At 42.1% G+C, this 19,483-nt stretch overlaps 1 protein-coding gene across 2 annotated transcripts in view; it reads right to left on the bottom strand.

Moving 5' to 3' along the window:
• The window catches only part of LOC139762673 (uncharacterized), a 188,442-nt gene that overhangs the window by 113,163 nt on the left and 55,796 nt on the right, over positions 1-19,483 (bottom strand). For both annotated transcript variants that reach the window (XR_011715755.1, XM_071687628.1), the window contains exon 3: positions 8,797-9,004. Coding sequence is in view for 1 of the 2 variants with exons in the window: in XM_071687628.1 (XP_071543729.1) it covers positions 8,797-9,004 (208 nt within the window). In the remaining variant the exon portion in view is untranslated. The remainder of the gene's footprint in view (positions 1-8,796; positions 9,005-19,483) is intronic.

Here is a 19,483-nt window from a genome sequence, read left to right as displayed (position 1 = left end):
ATACATACCTATACATCTCAATGTACACATATATATACAAATACAGACACATACATATATACCCATGCACACAATTCACACTGTCTGCCTTTATTCATTCCCATCGCCACCTCGCCACACATGGAATACCATCCCCCTCCCCCCTCATGTGTGCGAGGTAGCACTTGGAAAAGACAACAAAGGCCCCATTCGTTCACACTCAGTCTCTAGCTGTCATGCAATAATGCCCGAAACCACAGCTCCCTTTCCACATCCAGGCCCCACACAACTTTCCATGGTTTACCCCAGACGCTTCACATGCCCTGATTCAATCCACTGACAGCACGTCAACCCTGGTATATATATATATATATATGTGTATATATATATCCTCCCCTCTCGTTTTTTTTTTTTTTTTTTTTTTTTTTTTTTTTTTTCCAAAAGAAGGAACAGAGAAGAGGGCCAGGTGAGGATATTCCCTCAAAGGCCCAGTCCTCTGTTCTTAACGCTACCTCGCTATCGCGGGAAATGGCGAATAGTATGAAAAAAAAAAAAAAAAAAAAAAAATATATATATATATATATATATATATATGTGTATATATATATATATATATATATATATATATATATATATATATATATATATATATATATATATATATATATATAATATATATAATGAAAAGGATCACAATTTTGCGCGTGATCAAGATATTCCTATGAGTCCACGGGGAAAATGAAACACGAAAAGTTCCCAAGTGCACTTTCGTGTAATAATCACATCATAAGGGGAGACACAAGAGAGAAATATAACAGTCAATTGATATACAATCACATGTTTACCAAATGGCGTCCTAGCTTCGTCTCTTCGATGTATATCAACTGACTTATATTTCTCTCTTGTGTCTCCCCTGATGATGTGATTATTACACGAAAGTGCACTTGGGAACTTTTCGTGTTTCATTTTCCCCGTGGACTCATAGGAATATATATATTATATATATATATATATATATATATATATATATATATATATATATATATATATATATATATATATTCCTATGAGTCCATCGCGTCAATGGGATAGCCTTGATTAGGGCCAAAGCTGCCCGTGTCATCTAAGCTGACAAAAATGAAAGATAAAATGAATGATGGAAGCAGTTTGGTGGGAGCGAATGCCCCACCACTGGTCGATACTCCGCACCCTCAGCAACTTCAGGACTAAAGTTACCTGGACGTAGCAGTTCCCGTCAATAAAAGTATTACAACGTCTCAAGTCACGTCCACTGACGCCTCGATGATATAATCCACGATCCTCACTATAGCACGATTTTGGGAGCAGTTCGCCAGGCCTTTGTTACGGCAGCAACAACAGATTCTGTTAATCTTCGTGTGGTAACGAGACGATCGATCTTGTTCGGAAAGACGTGACATCTGGTGGTAGCTGGCGTGGGTGACTGACACACACATGGAAAACCTCCAAGTGTTGCTAAACCTCGAAGGGAACGGGTTTGCGTCGTCTCCTTGCAAATACGACGACTTAACAGATTTCTGAGCACAAGGACCTTGTCTGCAGCCGTGGGTAATCGATATCAAAAAACGTTAGTCACAATGATCTAATTCATGCCTCACAGGGGATACAGCACAGAGGAAATCACTTGTAACATGTGACTGTAGGACACTGTCCGCGACTCCATCCCTGTATGTCGAGTCATTTACAGTGCATAAAAAGAGACGTTTCCTCCTTAGCAAGAGATTCCGCGTCAGGTCGTGATGTCTGGGGCCTCCTAAGCTATGTAGGGATAGACAAGTACATGACACACACACACACGTCTTCCTGCACACGGCGCATCGCGTCGTTCTAAGAGCGCCCTTACCCGTGTGAGGAAGGGTTGTTTCCTCAACGACACCAGACGTGGCGCATGAAGCCATCCCTGACCCGTGTGGTTGGTTATAATAATGGACATAAATGTAGAACCCTACAATCATCTGAAGTCGTTAAGGTGCCCATGTTTTCCTTTTATCCCCGAGGCTGGCGTGGCTGGTATGGACTGGGCAGAGGTGAACGCGATCCCCGAGTCTCTTATATTTGGTGCTAGAAGATACATCGTCTTCTGTGTCATTCATAAAACCAGTTTTCCTCTGTGGCGCAGGATCTCACTGTAGTCCAGAGGCGACCAGTGAACGATCATTAGGCCTAAGATCGAAAATATTTGAGGAGACGTAACACTTGCCCAACGCCACACCAGATGGGATACCGAGAGTTAGCGCAGTGACTCGTCAACGTAATCGATTCAGAGAATTTCTAAGTGATCAAGACTCAAAAGCAGAGGAAAAGTGGAGCAAAAAAAAATGGCCGCAATGGCCACCTCCGAAATGGCCACAATGGCCACCTCCCTCCACACCCTGGATGAACGACACTATTCACCTCAAAACACAGCAACAGTGTCTAAATACAGCTGACTCTAAAAAAAGATCATAGGCTACCAGATGCTGACTATTCTTGGTCTGCATCCGCCACAATGAATTCAGACTCGCTGAAAGTGCTACACCAGGAAACAGCAGACATGACAGTGTAGTCACTCCGGGCCAAGAGTCTCTGCTCATCCCCCATATAATAAGGACATTTTTCATCATCCTGCAACACAACGACAGCATCGAACACTCAGACACTAGGAGGAAAGGAAGAAAGCATAGCCCATGATGGTGGAAATCATACCACTCAGGGGGGTTTTCATGGTCCTTGGTATTTATTGCCACTACCCACAAGAACGTCGTTCTTTCGTATGTCAAAGATGGGATCATGCAGCAAGTACTTGTAATGCCAAAGTGACACTGATGGAAATCAGTGCTGAGCAACACTCGTCTCAGGTTTGCGATTAAGAAACTCGAGCACTGTGGGTCTTCCCAAGACACTATGAACTGTAAGCTGCTACGAGTCAGAACCTGGCAAGCCAATCATATCGCCTTACCTCCTCCATCACAGCCATAGCGCATCAATCTCCAGGAATATGGGTTTCTAGCTACCCTCAGCAGCTCAAGCGCTGGCTCTCCTCCCGTCATCCAACCATTACCAAAGGATGTAATCCCCGGTGAGTCATGGAACAGGGTAGTCCCTTCTGATATAGGACTCTTCTGTCAAACCCAGTGACCAGGACTTGAGAAACATGAAGAATGAAATGATTACTTTAACAGTGATGTGAAAGAAACTGACGTGCAATCAATAGAATGAAAGAAGGCATACGAGGTAGTCGGGGGAAGCCATGGAAATGTCTGTGTGGCCTGGATGTGGTGTATTACACATGACAGCTAGGGAATGGATGCGATCGATTGAAGCCTTTCCTTCGTCTGTTCCTGGCTCTACTTCCCTAACGCAAGAAACTGCGAATAAGTATAAGAAAAACAACAGTGAAATGAAAGTCAATTTAGAATCATAGTGAATAGATGAGAAAAAAAAAGGTTATGAAATACTCTCTAAGCAACGAGAGAGAGAACTCATGAAAGAATGAAACTCCGAAAATCTCACACCACAATCGAAAGGTACAGTCAGATGTGGCATTCCTCCAAACGGTGATGATGATGATCGAGGAACTAACGAAAAAATACATTGATAAAACATAATCAGTTACATTAAGGCTAAGATGACCCTAATCTTGGCAGCGGTATAGCGGTTAGCGTTCCCGACCGTGACGCACTTACAGGACACCCAGGGTCGAGTGCATAGGTTCGAAACTTGGTGGCAGCACTCGGTCCACTGTCAACGCAGCTGTTCATCCATCCCTTACGACTGTTCGATAAAGGGGTACCCGACTCAGGATATATATATATATATATATATATATATATATATATATATATATATATATATATATATATATATATATATATATATATATATATATATATATAATGTATATATATAATGTAGGTTTGCGGCAGGGGTGTGTGATGTCTCCATGGTTGTTTAATTTGTTTATGGATGGGGTTGTTAGGGAGGTAAATGCAAGAGTTTTGGAAAGAGGGGCAAGTATGAAGTCTGTTGGGGATGAGAGAGCTTGGGAAGTGAGTCAGTTGTTGTTCGCTGATGATACAGCGCTGGTGGCTGATTCATGTGAGAAACTGCAGAAGCTGGTGACTGAGTTTGGTAAAGTGTGTGGAAGAAGAAAGTTAAGAGTAAATGTGAATAAGAGCAAGGTTATTAGGTACAGTAGGGTTGAGGGTCAAGTCAATTGGGAGGTGAGTTTGAATGGAGAAAAACTGGAGGAAGTGAAGTGTTTTAGATATCTGGGAGTGGATCTGGCAGCGGATGGAACCATGGAAGCAGAAGTGGATCATAGGGTGGGGGAGGGGGCGAAAATTCTGGGGGCCTTGAAGAATGTGTGGAAGTCGAGAACATTATCTCGGAAAGCAAAAATGGGTATGTTTGAAGGAATAGTGGTTCCAACAATGTTGTATGGTTGCGAGGCGTGGGCTATGGATAGAGTTGTGCGCAGGAGGATGGATGTGCTGGAAATGAGATGTTTGAGGACAATGTGTGGTGTGAGGTGGTTTGATCGAGTGAGTAACGTAAGGGTAAGAGAGATATGTGGAAATAAAAAGAGCGTGGTTGAGAGAGCAGAAGAGGGTGTTTTGAAGTGGTTTGGGCACATGGAGAGAATGAGTGAGGAAAGATTGACCAAGAGGATATATGTGTCGGAGGTGGAGGGAACGAGGAGAAGAGGGAGACCAAATTGGAGGTGGAAAGATGGAGTGAAAAAGATTTTGTGTGATCGGGGCCTGAACATGCAGGAGGGTGAAAGGAGGGCAAGGAATAGAGTGAATTGGAGCGATGTGATATACCGGGGTTGACGTGCTGTCAGTGGATTGAATCAAGGCATGTGAAGCGTCTGGGGTAAACAATGGAAAGCTGTGTAGGTATGTATATTTGCGTGTGTGGACGTATGTATATACATGTGTATGGGGGGGGGGGGGGGTGGGGCCATTTCTTTCGTCTGTTTCCTTGCGCTACCTCGCAAACGCGGGAGACAGCGACAAAGTATAATAGAAAAATATATATATATATATATATATATATATATATATATATATATATATATATATATATATATATATATTATAAAATGACGATGGAATGGCCTTGATTAGGACCCGAATTGCCCGTACCGTCTCGAATAACAAAATATTTATGCAAAAGTATAGGCTCTGCTGGATAACTCTGATAACATTGAAATAAGGAAAAAAAAATGCTCAGCTGACCCCATCATAAAGTCCACAACACTTACAGAATAACAGATATTAACATTTCCATTCGAAAGGTTTGCGATATGAAAATAGTTAGGGAAAATGGTGTCAGTTGAAATAACGAACCTCATGAATCTTTCGTTCATCAGAATTTTGTGAAGGACCAATAATCTGACATCCTCAGTTCAACACTGGATGTCTCCAATGCTTATGGTTTCAACCTGCCGATCTCCACTATTGCATGGACCTTCCTAATAATTTTGTAGACAACTTACTCCGTACCCGACGCTTGTGCACTAAGAATTCGGGTGAACTCACAAACAGATGCATGTGACGATGCTCAAATTAACCCAACCAACAAACGTCTAAAAGGCATTCATCATAAGAGTTTAGACTTTAACCTGTCATTCACAATTATCAATTCTAACCATTCACCAGGATGAAGTGATTGAACGTAAGTTAACCTGTAGGTGATTTAACATAAGTATTCACAATATTTATTCGAAAATATCTATGGTTTTGATCATCTTGATCTAACAAGCAGTATACTTAATACTAACAAGCAGTATACTTAAGACTTGATTCGTCTGATTTCATTTGTAGTAATGTAGACAAACTCGAGGGAAAAATGTTTCACCTCGATTGACGTAACAGAATTGTTAACATATGAAATGATTTACCAATCAGAGTAATTGAATAATCTTGATATATATTTCACTCCAAGTTCGCGACTTGCATAATTTGCGCCTCCTTAGTCACACCGACAATTTGTAAGTTACTCACCTTGATTTATCTGTATATCATCCAACTTGTACCACACTCATCAGCGAGTATCTGATATTTTCCACTATCACAAACAACATCAAAGGGACCCAATGGTCAGTTGCTACTTGAATTCCAATGTATTCCCTTGTCTCACTTAGTAACAAGTCACTACTGCCATGTAGTTAATATTACCTCGCCTGGTACCAACGTGGTCATGAAGGTCAACCAAGGGTTAAGGTTAACAGTGAGAGAAGGACAAGAAAATCGGGTGGTAGATTTACGTCTGTGGTAGATAAATTACGAGCCTGGGAATATGAAATACATAATCTTGTAACAACTAATTTTTTTTTTTTTTGTATTACGAATCATCTAAGAGAAAATAAGAGGAAAGACCATTATAGCAGATCACATCAACACCATAATGATCCCAGACTGAGAGTACTGAAACATACAGCTAGAAGAAGTAAGTCAAGGCTATAAACAACTTCGAGCACCACAGATGTTGGAAGTATTTCAAATTTCAAAGGGAAGAAATGACAATTCGAGATGAAACAACGAGAAAAATTTCTGCAATGGATTAAACCAACACTAATTCTATTAGAAAAGCCTGCGAAAGCATTGACATTATTATAAATAAAAGAAAAGTAATGTCACCTCAATCCTCTGCACAGGACGATCTGCTCGTGTCACTGGCTATAACATGCTGACACCAAAGACTGAAGAGAATTTGTATAATAGATAGAATTCTATCACACGTAACCCCAGTATCAATGGACGTAATGTCCCATATACTGAGCAAGAAGTCATTAAATCTTCTATCCCTGGGGAGGCTGGTGCGATCATTAGAGTGGCAAGACTACTTCCCTGATCATTCAGTGTCCAAACTATACGAGACGGAGTCATGATATAGTTCAGTTACCTTCCTCATAGTCCAGCATAATAATTATCGTACAAATAATGCATCTGAGGATTTTAGTCCCATATCGAAGACACTTGTGGCCTGACTTAAGTCCGCATGACTGCGAGACATCTAACTCTACACAAGAACGCCATGAATACGCTATGTTCTATGACTTGAAAGAAGCATTTGATGCTGTTTATAGCTAAGGTATATAATCAAAATGGACACAATTAATCGACTTTAACTACAGATACTTTGGTTAACTTAAAGTCAGGCTGCATTGTTACAAGACAAGAGGAAAGTATAAGATAAACAACGTGGAACTCCTCATGGTTGGGTATTCAATCCCTTATTGTTTAATGTATTGTTTAACACCATTCTTAAGCTCAACTCCAGAATGTTTCGGGAATCTCCCAGTTATGATGACGAGACTGATGTATACACCAATGCTAATCGTAAAATGTAACCCACAGAATGTGGTAAACTTGACCCCATCATTCCCGTAGAGGAAATCAAAAGCTCAAATGAAGAAACTGGAGACTGTAAGAATGGATAAATTTAAAACTAGTTTAAAACATACTAAGCTATGTCTCTTCCTCTGAATACCTAAGTATCTTATGTCTTATGTACTGAAGCCGCAGCACAAACATTAAATTAACGACGTTCAAGTAGACTCAGGAGATCCCAGAGTTGTGGTGTCGGGTACAACCATAATAATGATACAGATTGTTAGAATGTTGACATGAACGTCTGAGTTATATTAGGTTTCTATGAGACAAAATTCATCTTTAAACCTACACGACACTAAGGGTACTGATAGACTTGAAAAATTAAGGAGAAAAATAATATGAATGCCGAGGAATTATGCAAGTGTATCCGAAGAACATTAAAGTATAAACTTTCTGGGGGAAAAACATATATATTGTTAATGTGGAACCTTCAGTCTGGTGATCCAGGTAATGCCACGTCCGTGACATTGTTATATTTGGACTACACACTATAATAATACTGTAATAATACTGTTCACTAAGACTTTCCTCCAACAAGGAATACAAGACTCCTTTCCACTCTACTTACCTATCCACCTCAAGAGACTAATGGCATTATTATCTACCAAATGATGACATAACCAGTACTCTCAGACCCATACAGAATCTTCAGATTGAAAAACAAATTGCCCTGGTGTATGTAAACACACAGCTCTCTCATCTCTGCCAAGGGACGGGAGATGCAAGTGCTCTCGTTGTAAAAGGCCAACGGTAACCAGATTTGAGAAGTGTCAGAACATAACTGAACATCCATCTCAATGTGTTGTCTGACACCTCCATCGCTCATAGGTTTGCAGAAACTGCAGGAACTGCAACCACAGACAATGTAATTCTCTCCGACTTTCAGTCTTCGTTACATGTACTAAATACGTTAAAGGCAGCACGTAATATGCTTTTCTCTGGAGACAGATACACGTGTGTGCACATTATTGTATATGGGATTCAGATCAAACTGTTGTGGATATCTCCCACATTAAGTTTCAGAGACCTGATAAATCGGACGCCTCAGCCATGTCTTCATTTGTTAGATCCGAATCTTCTCCGAGACACAGAAGGTTTAACAAACCTTTGATACGACGGATTGAAAATTAACGTCGAGTACTACTACTGGAATATCTACTGCTATGAAAACCTGGCCACTGGGTTTGACAACGAATCTCTGAGACTTTAGGAATCCTTTTGATCTACCTGCTCACGGGATTAGATCGTTGGTGTAATAAATGGATCACCTGATGAATACAAATGTAATTAACTCCTTAGCGTGAGAGTCTTAATATGGAGATTGCAAAAATCGCTGGAGATTTGGTTGTGAACAGGATAAAGAGATCTTTTTGACAACTTCCACGAGAGTACTTACGTGTATTGAAGCTCCAGAGCTCGGAGGAAGAGCCCCTCAGGTCCTGGTAGCCGCCATAGATGAGCATCAAGTCCCCGACCATAATGGCAGTGTGGGCTCGGCGTCCGGTGGGGCCCGAGGCGCCTCCACTGCGCCCACGACTAGACATACATCCGCCGAAGGTACCTCGCCCCGCGCCATCCCACCGCCACTTCCGCCAAATCCTCGTCTGCCAGGGAACGAAACATGAGAAGCTGTGAGTAGATCATTGTACACACAAGACGTCAGTGTTCACATATAATTAGAAAACATAAGCAACACCTGCGTCGTCATGAGGAACTGAAACATATCGTTTCCGTACATCTGGTAGAGTACCAAATGCAGGTCTCCTCCACACATCCAAGTCCTTATCTATTACCACACACTTCCCCCATCCAATCTCTCTCTCTCTCTCTCTCTCTCTCTCTCTCTCTCTCTCTCTCTCTCTCTCTCTCTCTCTCTCTCTCTCTCGTGTACATAAGAAGCAAAATCGAGTACTGCTGTGTTCTGTCATTAACAGTTTATAAATGAACATAATAAAGAATCATTTTAAAAAAAAATTTTGTCTGGAGCAAATGAATTACCACGAGAGGACTAAAGAACTTGAACTCTGTAGTTGAAAGAGAAGGGAAAGATGCTGAATAATACATGGATGGTAGCAAATAGAAAGCACACGCACACACAGTAATGTTTGACATCTAAAAAGAATCTCAACAAGGAAGATACAGCATTATAATGACTGGGAACGTACCAAATAGAGAAGACGAAAAATATACGAGCGTCCAGGAAAACCAGTACGTTTATTTAATGCAATAGGAGGGGTAAGAACATACACATATGGGGTGACTACAGAAACATTCAAAAGAAAACTAGGTTTGTGGTTGATGTCATTCCCTGATGAAAGTCGGATCGGCAGCTCTAAAAGAGGAATAGCGGCGAGGAGAGAGAGAGAGAGGGCATATATCATTAAGATAGATCATGCGTTGAGAGCAATTTCTCTCTCTCTCTCCCCCGATTAACATTATGCAATCATTAAACATTAGTCTACCTATTTGTAAGTCTCCCATCCACCTCTTTCACTCAATCTCAGTAATCTATGGTTTATGCATCCCATTCTTCAATGTGCCTTATCAACTTCTTTGTTCATTAATTTCCCCACGTGCGTCATCTCGTATATTTTGCCGCTTCTTCCTCTGTAATCCACAGACTCCTGAATCAGATGACACAGGACATATCCACCTCCTACTTGTCATTTTGCTGGTGTGTGTCCAGGCTTCGAGTGCACGCAGTGACATACGGGTATTTACATCTTCCAAGCGGATCCAATGATCTTTGTGATCTGTATTTTCCCCAAGTTTGTTCGAGCATCACTAACTTCTCTGCCTTGAAGAGCATTTCTTTTGATAACTCTGCATACAATCAGATTATTAGTTCTATTTCGCATCTCAGGACCTTTTAAAACCACCTCTGTCTGGTCACATATACACTACTTTAGTTCGATGTACTATCTACACATCAGAAATTCCATCTACAATGACGTCAGCTGGAGGAGGTCTGCGTCGGGAACCCTTCACACCTTAGAAATTTTGCTTTTCAAGTGTCAGACGGAGCATCCGAAGCTACAGAACACGTCTGTAGTGATGTTGACAAAAGCGTTGTGCAATACGGCCGTGTTGAGGACGAGTCTCGAGTTCTTACTCTCTGGGCGATGGTTCATCCCGATTCTTAAGCAATCATCTCCTTACCATATCCTACGTGTATGTGTAACTGTTCATCTATATCGATATCCATCTTTGGTGTGGTAAGCAAAAAGTCTCTTCGAAGGATTACATCAAAGACTTGGTTTGCAAAGCCGTTAAAGATGATACATTCCTCTCTGGTTCTGCGAATCTCTGTAGTTTCGCAACCCGCTGGTTACAGACTGGTAGAAAAAACTAAGGGTAGTTTTTTTTTCAGTCTTGATGACCAACGCCTTTACGACGTTATAAGAGAACTGTTTAACAACTTGTTTAGATGAGAGTCTTTAACCCAAACGGGTTTTAATTTGGAGTCAGCAGTTTGCTGATGACACGGTGCAGGTGGGAAAGTCGAATGATACTGAAGAATCTGGTGTCCGAGATTGGAAAAGTGCTGAACCTGGCTTTTATTCATAGTTACTTTCAACGTTCTCCCTTCTTGCAGTGGAGAGAGAGAAAGAAGGGTTACCTGGGATGCAAGTTTAAAAGTAATCAAGAGGAAGCGAGATCCTCTACAAACCTGGGAGTAAACGTGAGAATGAACCATTGAAATCTCAAGTGAGCCACAGGATGGATAGGTGTGCCAAGCTCCTGGGCGAACATTGTCTGAGAATGGACATCTTCGATCGGAGGGTGGTTACGAGACATGGGCCCTAGATAAACAAGCACAGAAGATGGTTGATGTGTGGAGGGTCTATGGAAAAAAAAAAAATGATAGGGTAAGAGGTTGGTAGTAGGAGACACTCGTATGCCCGAGAAAGCTGGTGCACTGAAATGGTTTGAACATATTGAGAGGATCATTTTGACAAATTGGAAAATAAGGGGTAAGGAAAGGGGAAAAAACGAAGTTAGAGGTGGAACTAAACATGGAGGGTGCAAGGAATACGATGAACTGTAGGGATGTGGTATACAGGGGACGACGCGCTGTCAATGAGCTAAACCTGGGCATACGACATTAAGTAATTCGTGGAGAGGGCTTAGTTGTGGATTAGGAGTAAGAGTTTCGATACATTATATTCAACAGCTAGAAAGTGGTTGTGGGAGAATAATGTCAATTTTTCAGTTGCTCCTGGCTTCTACGCTATCGTGGGAAACCGAGAACGAGTATTAATATGTGTATACGTGTATATATATATATATATATATATATATATATATATATATATATATATATATATATATATATATATATAAGAAGTGTATAGGAATTATTTGCAGGGAATAAGTGCTAATGATTGGGATATACAAGAATAAGTAGCAAGAGGTCAACAAGAAGGTGCAGGGGGTGAAAAAGAGGGCAAGAGAGAGCTTGTGAGAATAAGGGAAAATAAGAAAATGTAAACAAGTTCTCTGGTTTGTTTAACATTCAATACTAGTTTCCCGTGATACGTGCTCCACGCATCTGTACCACTTGGCAAAGCTACCCTCGATTCTGTCGTAATTATCTTCAAGATCTCTATATACAGACTTAACATGACTGTAATAAGGGGGGTAGCCTATAGCCAAGCCCCTTGTAAAACCATTTATACTCTTAAATGAAAGTGGATGCCTAAAATATGATGTCCACAGGCACAACAGCTACACATAGTCGATTTCAATATCTGTAGTTATTCACCCTGAACGTTATCCACCGCCCTTGATATTGAAGCTGTTATGTACACCGTTGGCTGGAGGGTTTCGTGCTCCAACTGCTGCCACAAGCGGCACAGGTTGGAACCCTCTCTCTGCGGAGGGGTAATGAATGTACCACACAAGCGGTATATTGTTCAAGCATTAGTTCATATTCGTATACCTCTACGTAAACAGCTACCCGGGTTAACTCCCGCTACGTGACCCCTTAGTAACTCTCCCTTTCAGCGGTTACCACCAGAAGTTGGTCTGTACTAACTGGTGCTAGCCGGCGGGGCTCCGCTGTGATGTCGGGATGTGAATAACTAAGTACTGGCACCTGATGAGGTGGATCGTCTTCACGAAACATGTGCCACTTGTATAAAAAAAAAAAAAAATGCATGTTAAATGAGACTGTATGAACTACTCCTGAAGTGCGATTTCATCATATATACGAGTGTGCTGAAAAAGAACTGGTGATTGGGAATACATAGTTTAAAAAGATATACACACAAATATACATATGCAAGTAGGAGAGATGGCCAGGGAGCGTTATTGGATTACGTGTTAATTGATAGTCGTGTGAGAGAGACTTTTGGATGTTAATGTGCTGAGATGGGTAGCTGGAGGGATGTCTGATCATTATCTTGTGGAGGCGATGGTGAAGATTTGTAGAGGTTTTCAGAAAAGATGAGAGGATGTTGGGGTGAAGAAAGTGGTGAGAGTAAGTGAGCTTGGGAAGGAGACTTGTGTGAGGAAGTACAAGGGGAGATTGAGTGCAGAATGGCAAAAGATGAGAGTAAATGACGTAAGGGGAATGGAATGTATTTAGGAAAGCAGTGATGGCTTGCGCAAAAGATGCCTGTGGCATGAGAGGGGGGGGGGGAGCAGATTTTTTAAAACGAGTAGCGAGATGAAGTAAGATTTTTAGCGAAAGAAGAGAGGCGTTTGGACGATTTTTGCAGGCGAGTAGTGCAAATGACTGATGTATAAAAGAAAGCGTTAAGATGTCAAGAAAAAGGAGCAAGAGGTGAAAAAGAGGGCAAATGAGAGTTGGGGTGGGAGAGAATCATTAAATCTTAGGGAGAATTAAAAGATGTTTTCGAAGGAGGTAAATAAAGTGCAAAAGACAAGAGAACAACTGGGAACATCGGTGAAGGGGGCTAACGGAGGGGTAATAACAAGTAGTGGTGATGTGAGAAGGAGATGGAGTGACTATTTTGAAGGTTTGCTGAACGTTTTTCATGACATAGTGGCAGATATAGGGTGTTTTGGTCGTAGTGGTGTGCGAAGTGAGAGGGTCAAGGAGAATGTTTCAGTAAACAGAAAAAGTAGTGAAAGCTTTGAGTTAGATGAAAGCCGGCGGGTTTGATGGTACTGCAGTGGAATTTATCAAATAAGGGCGTGACTGTGTTGTTGACTGGTTGGAAAGGATATTCAATGCAAGTATGGTACTTGCGAAATGCATGCATAGTGCCATTGTACAACGGCAAAGGGGATAAAGGTAAGTGTTCAAATTACAGATGCATAAGTTCGTGGAGTATTCCTGGGAAATCATATGGAAGGGTACTGATTGAGAGGGTAAAGCCATGTACAGAGCATCAGATTGGAGAGGAGCAGTGTGGTTTCAAAAGAGGTAGAGGATGTGTGGATCAGGAGTTTGCTTTGAATTATGTATATAAGAAGTAATAAAACATGGATTTTTATATGGCATTTATGGATCTGGAGAAGACATAAGATAGAGTTGATAGAGATTCTCTTTGGAAGGTATTGAGAGCATATCGTGTGGGAGGCAAATTGCTAGAAGCAATGAAAAGTTTTTACCCAAGATGTAAGGCATGTGTACGTGTGGGAAGAGAGGAAAGCGATTGGTTCACAGTGAATAGCGGTTTACGGCAGGGGTGCGTGATGCCTCCATGGTTGATTGATTTGTTTATTGATGGGGTTGTTAGGGAGGTGAACGCAAGAGTTTTGGAGAAAGGGGCAAGTATGCAGTCTGTTGTGGACAAGAGGGCTTGGGAAGCGAGTCAGTTGTTCGCTGATGATACAGCGCTGGTGGCTGATTCGGGTGAGAAACTGCAGAATATGGTGACCGTGTTTGGTAAAGTGTGACAAAAGGCAGAGCGAATGAACAAGAGCAAGGTTATTAGGTTAAGAAGGGTTGAGAGAAGTTATTTGGGAGGTAAGTTTGAATGAAGAAAAACTGGAGGAAGTGAAGTGTTTTAGATATCGGAGTGGATTTGGCAGCGGATGGAACCATGGAAGCGGGGGCGAATCACAAGGTCGGGCAGGGTACGAAGGTTCTGGGAGCGTTGAAAAATGTGTGGAAGGCGAGAATGTTATCTCGGAGAGCAGAAATTGGTATATTTGAAGGAATAGTGGTTCCAACAATGCTATATGGATGAGAGGCGTGGGATAGGGTTGTGCGGAAGAGGGTGGATGTGTTGGAAATATGTTCGAGGACAATATGTGGCGTTAGGTGGTTTGATTAAGTAATGAAAAGGTAAGAGATACGTGAAAAAAAGTGTGTGGTTGAGAGAGCAGAAGAGGTTGTATTGAAATTATCTGGTCACATGGAGAGAAAGAGTAAAAAAGATCGATAAAGAGGATATAAGTGTGAGAAGTAGAGGGGAAAAGATTTTGAGCGAAAGGGGCCTGAACATACAGGAGGGTGAAAGGCGTGCAAGGAATAGAGTGAATTGGAACGATGTTGTATACCGGGGTCGACGTGCTGTCAATGGATTGAACCAGGGCATGTGAAGCGTCTGGGGTAAACAATGAAAAGTTTTGTGGGGCCTGGATGTGGAAAGGGAGCTGTGGTTTCGGTGCATTACACATGACAGCTAGAGACTGAGTGTGAACGAATGTGGCCTTTGTTGTTTTTTTCCTAGCTTTATCTCGCGCACGCGGGGGGGAGTGGGGTGTCATTTCACGTGTGGCGTGGTGGCGACGAGAATAGATGAAGGGAGCAAGTATGAATATGTACACGTGTATACATGTTTAAGTTTGTGCATGTATATGTATAAATGTACAGGTATGTATATGTGCGTGCGTTTATGTATATACATGCCTATGTGGGTGGGTTGGGCCGTTCTTTCGTCTGCTTATTTGCGCTACCTCGCTAACGCGGAAGACAGCGATAAAGTACAATAAAAATGATCTTATATATATATATATATATATATATATATATATATATATATATATATATATATATAATATATATATACACATTGAAGTAGGCAGAAAAAATCCCAAGCGATGAATTCAGAAATAGAGGAGCTTGTGTGTGGGTGTGACGGGCCTCTCTCTAGCCAGGACGCGCTGACAAGGTGCAGCTTAATTGCATCCGGCTTTCCTCATCCTCGCCTACTGGGGGGCAGAAAATCTAGGTCCTTTGGCTGGCAGAGAGAGAGAGAGAGAGAGAGAGAGAGAGAGAGAGAAAGAGAGAGAGAGAGAGAGAGAGAGAGAGAGAGAGAGAGAGAGAGAGAGCCTGACCCTTAAAGGGACTTGGAGCTTCCAGTTCAAAAGTCCGTCGTCCTTTACGTAACTCAAAAGAAATATGTAAATCTTTGAGATTTCTATCAAAATGTCGATTTTTTTTTTTTATCAGGCATTTTTAAGAGGCGTTTTTAAATCTCTCTTTTTAATCATACAAATATTGAATAAAATCAGCAGTTCAGTTGTCCAAACAGCATTTTGTAACCAGAGAAAATAATGCAAAAAAATTCTGATGAAGATTTACGTAAAGAATCAGAGCGGTAAATGGGCTGTGAGATCAGTTGGAAACCTTTTACTTAGAAAACGACGGACAAGGAAGCAAAGAAAATGATTAAGGGTTACATCACTCATTGGTAACACTTCCCCATCACTCAATTTTTTTGCTATTGATATTTTACTCCTAGTACAACTGTTATGAATACTGTTACATTTCCGCTTACTACAAGGGCTACTTTTGATTCAACTACCAACAATGCTGCTACTGGTAATGGTGCACGAATGAAGCCATTCGTAGTCTTATACTTTTTCGCCGCTTCCCATTTTTTTGAGAGACAAGGTCAGGTACGGACGAAGAATGGCTTCATTCGTGCACCATCATCCTCTAGTTATACATAATGCATGGAAAGCACCACCCTCGATCCACAACCAGGCCTCGCAGACTTTTCCTAGATTTCCCCCGAACACTTCATATGCCCTGGTTCAACCTATGAATGGCACGTCGCCCGTTCTATACCACATGGCTCCAATTCATTTTATCTCTTGTATGCTTTACAGTCCCCTGCATGTTGAGGCCCCCGAATACTCAGGTCTTTTTGTATCCTTCCACCACCATCACCACCTTGCTTGCCCTCCTTTTTCTTGCTCCCTCTACTTTCGGCAAGCAAATCCTGTCATCCTCTCCTCACTCACCTTATTCCAGTACAATCAGAATATGTTCAACTCTAATATATATACTCTTACTACAACGCCTCTCCCTTAACCTGTCATTTCTTATTCGATTAACCCTCCTCACTCAACATAGTCTCCTCATACAGTTCATTTTCAACATATCCATCCTGTTCTGTACTTACTTATTTAAGATTCATGATTCGCATCCATTCAACACCATCAGAATCACCGAATCAATTTAACAACAAATACAGCCACCTTTGTCCTCACAGCGAGTGACCTCTCGTTCCACACACAATGCATCCCAGATCTTAGCCACCTCACCCACCTTATGGCTCACTTTAGCTTCCACCTTCGCTGCGATATCCACTCCCGGGGATCTACAACACGAAAAGTCTTCAAGATTCTCTTCATTCAAACTTACACTCCAACAAACCTGTCTCTTTTACTGTTAAATCTATTAACCTTGCTTTTTATCCACATTTCTTTTTGTTAGCTAAGACAGCATGGGCAACTGGGGCCTCAATCAAAGCCATCTCATTAACAATATATATATCCTTGCCTGATCCAGGTACCCATTTCATCGACCAACTCCAAGAGGTGAATGAACAGCTGCTTTGACTGGGGACAGACTGCCTCAAGTCCATGTACTGTCGTCTCCAGTCAAGTACATAAAACGCTCCACTTCCTCCATTTCTATTCAAAGTCGCACTTCTCACTTGTTTAACCTCAATCGTACATTCATTCAAATCAACTTCAACTCAAAGACTTTCCAAAGCTAAACGCCAGCTTCTGCAGTTTCTTACTCAAGTTTGCCACCCGAGTTAAGACGTCTGCAAACAGCAACCGAATAACCTCCCAGGCGCTCCCCCACACACCGAACACATTACAGATCAGTTCTTATTTCCAAGATCCTGACATTTACCTCTTTTACTAACCCATCCACAACTGATTAGCACTTGAGACATCACATACCTCTGAAGGAGATCCACCTTCATCTGAAACCACCTGCTCACTGTGTCCCTTCTAATTCGCACACGCGCCTCGCTTTCTCGAAGGAAACTCTTCTCTCCTTGTAGCTCTCCTCAACATCACATATTCGTAGCGTTTTCTAAAGAGCATCTCTATCCACCCTATCATACGCTTTCTATAGAGCCACAAAAGCTTCATACAGATCCTTTTCTTTCCTCGAGTATATCACACGAATTCTTGGCCACAAACACCTGGTTCACACACACTCAGCCACTCCTCAAACCACATTGTTTCTCCCGAATCAGCAGCTCTGTGTAAGGCATCACCCTCCTAATCACCACACTCTTTTACAAAGTGTCAGGTATATCAAACAAACTTACAACTGTGCGATTCCAGCATTCACTTATTCTTTCCTTGTTGTCTTTATATGATGGAACTATACAAGTATTTTGCCAGTTCTCAGGCACCTCTTCTTTTAGCCATACGTATATCAAAAGTCCTGACTAACCAGTGAACAGCACTACTACCTTTCTTGAAAGACTAAACTACATTCCCAACACACTGGCTGCTTTATCATGCTTCATCTTACGCGAGGTGTTCACATCTTATGTTATCACCAAACCATTCGCCATGACTGCCTCACTCCACATCCTTCTATATCCCAAACACTATCTACCACCTTATCTAGTGCATTCAACAGTCCTTAGATATACTAGCTTCACCACTTATGTGTTCTCTACGTGTAACTACTTCCCAGTATGTTCTGAGCAACGCTTCCTTTGGGTTTCTGTTCTCCTGACAATATTCGCATCTATCCCTAACACTTATTTATGTACACTGGAGTTTTCTAAAACCCTTCTCTTTATCTGTCACTTGTCCTCTTTTTCATCCCCTGCACCTTTCTCTTGATCTCCTGCCGCTTTCTCTGGTACATTTCCGAATAGCTTTCAATTCCCTGCAGGTATTGCCTATACACTTCTCTACTATCACCAACAGTTTATCCTCCTTGTCTCACCACTCACCACCCTCCCTGAAACGCCCACATCCCATTGTGGAAACTGACAATGAAAGGGGAAGCCAGGAAGCCACAGCTTTAGACAGGAACACGGGGAGAGACATCGACCCAGTATGGAAAGAGGGAGAGAATACTGTGGAGTGAATCCTAAGAAATGGTAGCCTAGTAACCAATATAGTCTTGGTTACAGTTAACGGAGAGAGACGGGAGTAGCAAAGCATTGAAAAGAACATGGAATTGACTCCATGTCCAGATTGTGTAGATACTATGCAAAGGAAAATTTGCAAGTCTGTCAACACCTTAAAAAGATTGTCTGGACTCGATTGAAAATAGGCAAAGCCGTTTCTCCGACTTATTTGTACCGTTGGTAAGGTACGGTATGGCACCACTAAAACACGGCGGTACGACCCTTGAGCACGGCGGTACGACCCTTGAGCACGACCGTACAACTCTTAAGCACGGCGGGACGACCGTTGAGCACGGCCGTTCAACCCTTGAACACGACGGTGCGACCCTTGAACACGACGGTGCGACCCTTGAACACGACGGTGCGACCCTTGAGCACGACGGTACGACCCTTAAGCACGACGATACGACCCTTGAGCACGACGGTGCGACCCTTGAGCACGGCGGTACGACCCTTGAGCACGGCGGTACGACCTTTGAGCACGGCCGTTCAACCCTTGAACACGACGGTGCGACCCTTGAACACGACGGTGCGACCCTTGAACACGACGGTGCGACCCTTGAGTAGGAGAGGCACTGGTGCCATCACCGAGGACGGTGAAAATCATCGTGGCAGATTTGGAGGTTACCTGACCTCTGAGGTCACCATACGAGATACCCAAAGATCATCACAGTACATGACATAGAAGTTGTTTTCCTTCAGTCTCAGAAGACGTGGGGCTACATAAAGACAGAGGAGAAGTGTCAGGGATAACACTGGCGT

This window comes from Panulirus ornatus, chromosome 44 (assembly GCF_036320965.1).
Source record: "Panulirus ornatus isolate Po-2019 chromosome 44, ASM3632096v1, whole genome shotgun sequence".
Taxonomy (NCBI): Eukaryota; Metazoa; Arthropoda; class Malacostraca; order Decapoda; family Palinuridae; genus Panulirus; species Panulirus ornatus.
Note: the sequence above shows the minus strand (reverse complement) of the source record. Positions and strands in the feature narration are given on the sequence as shown.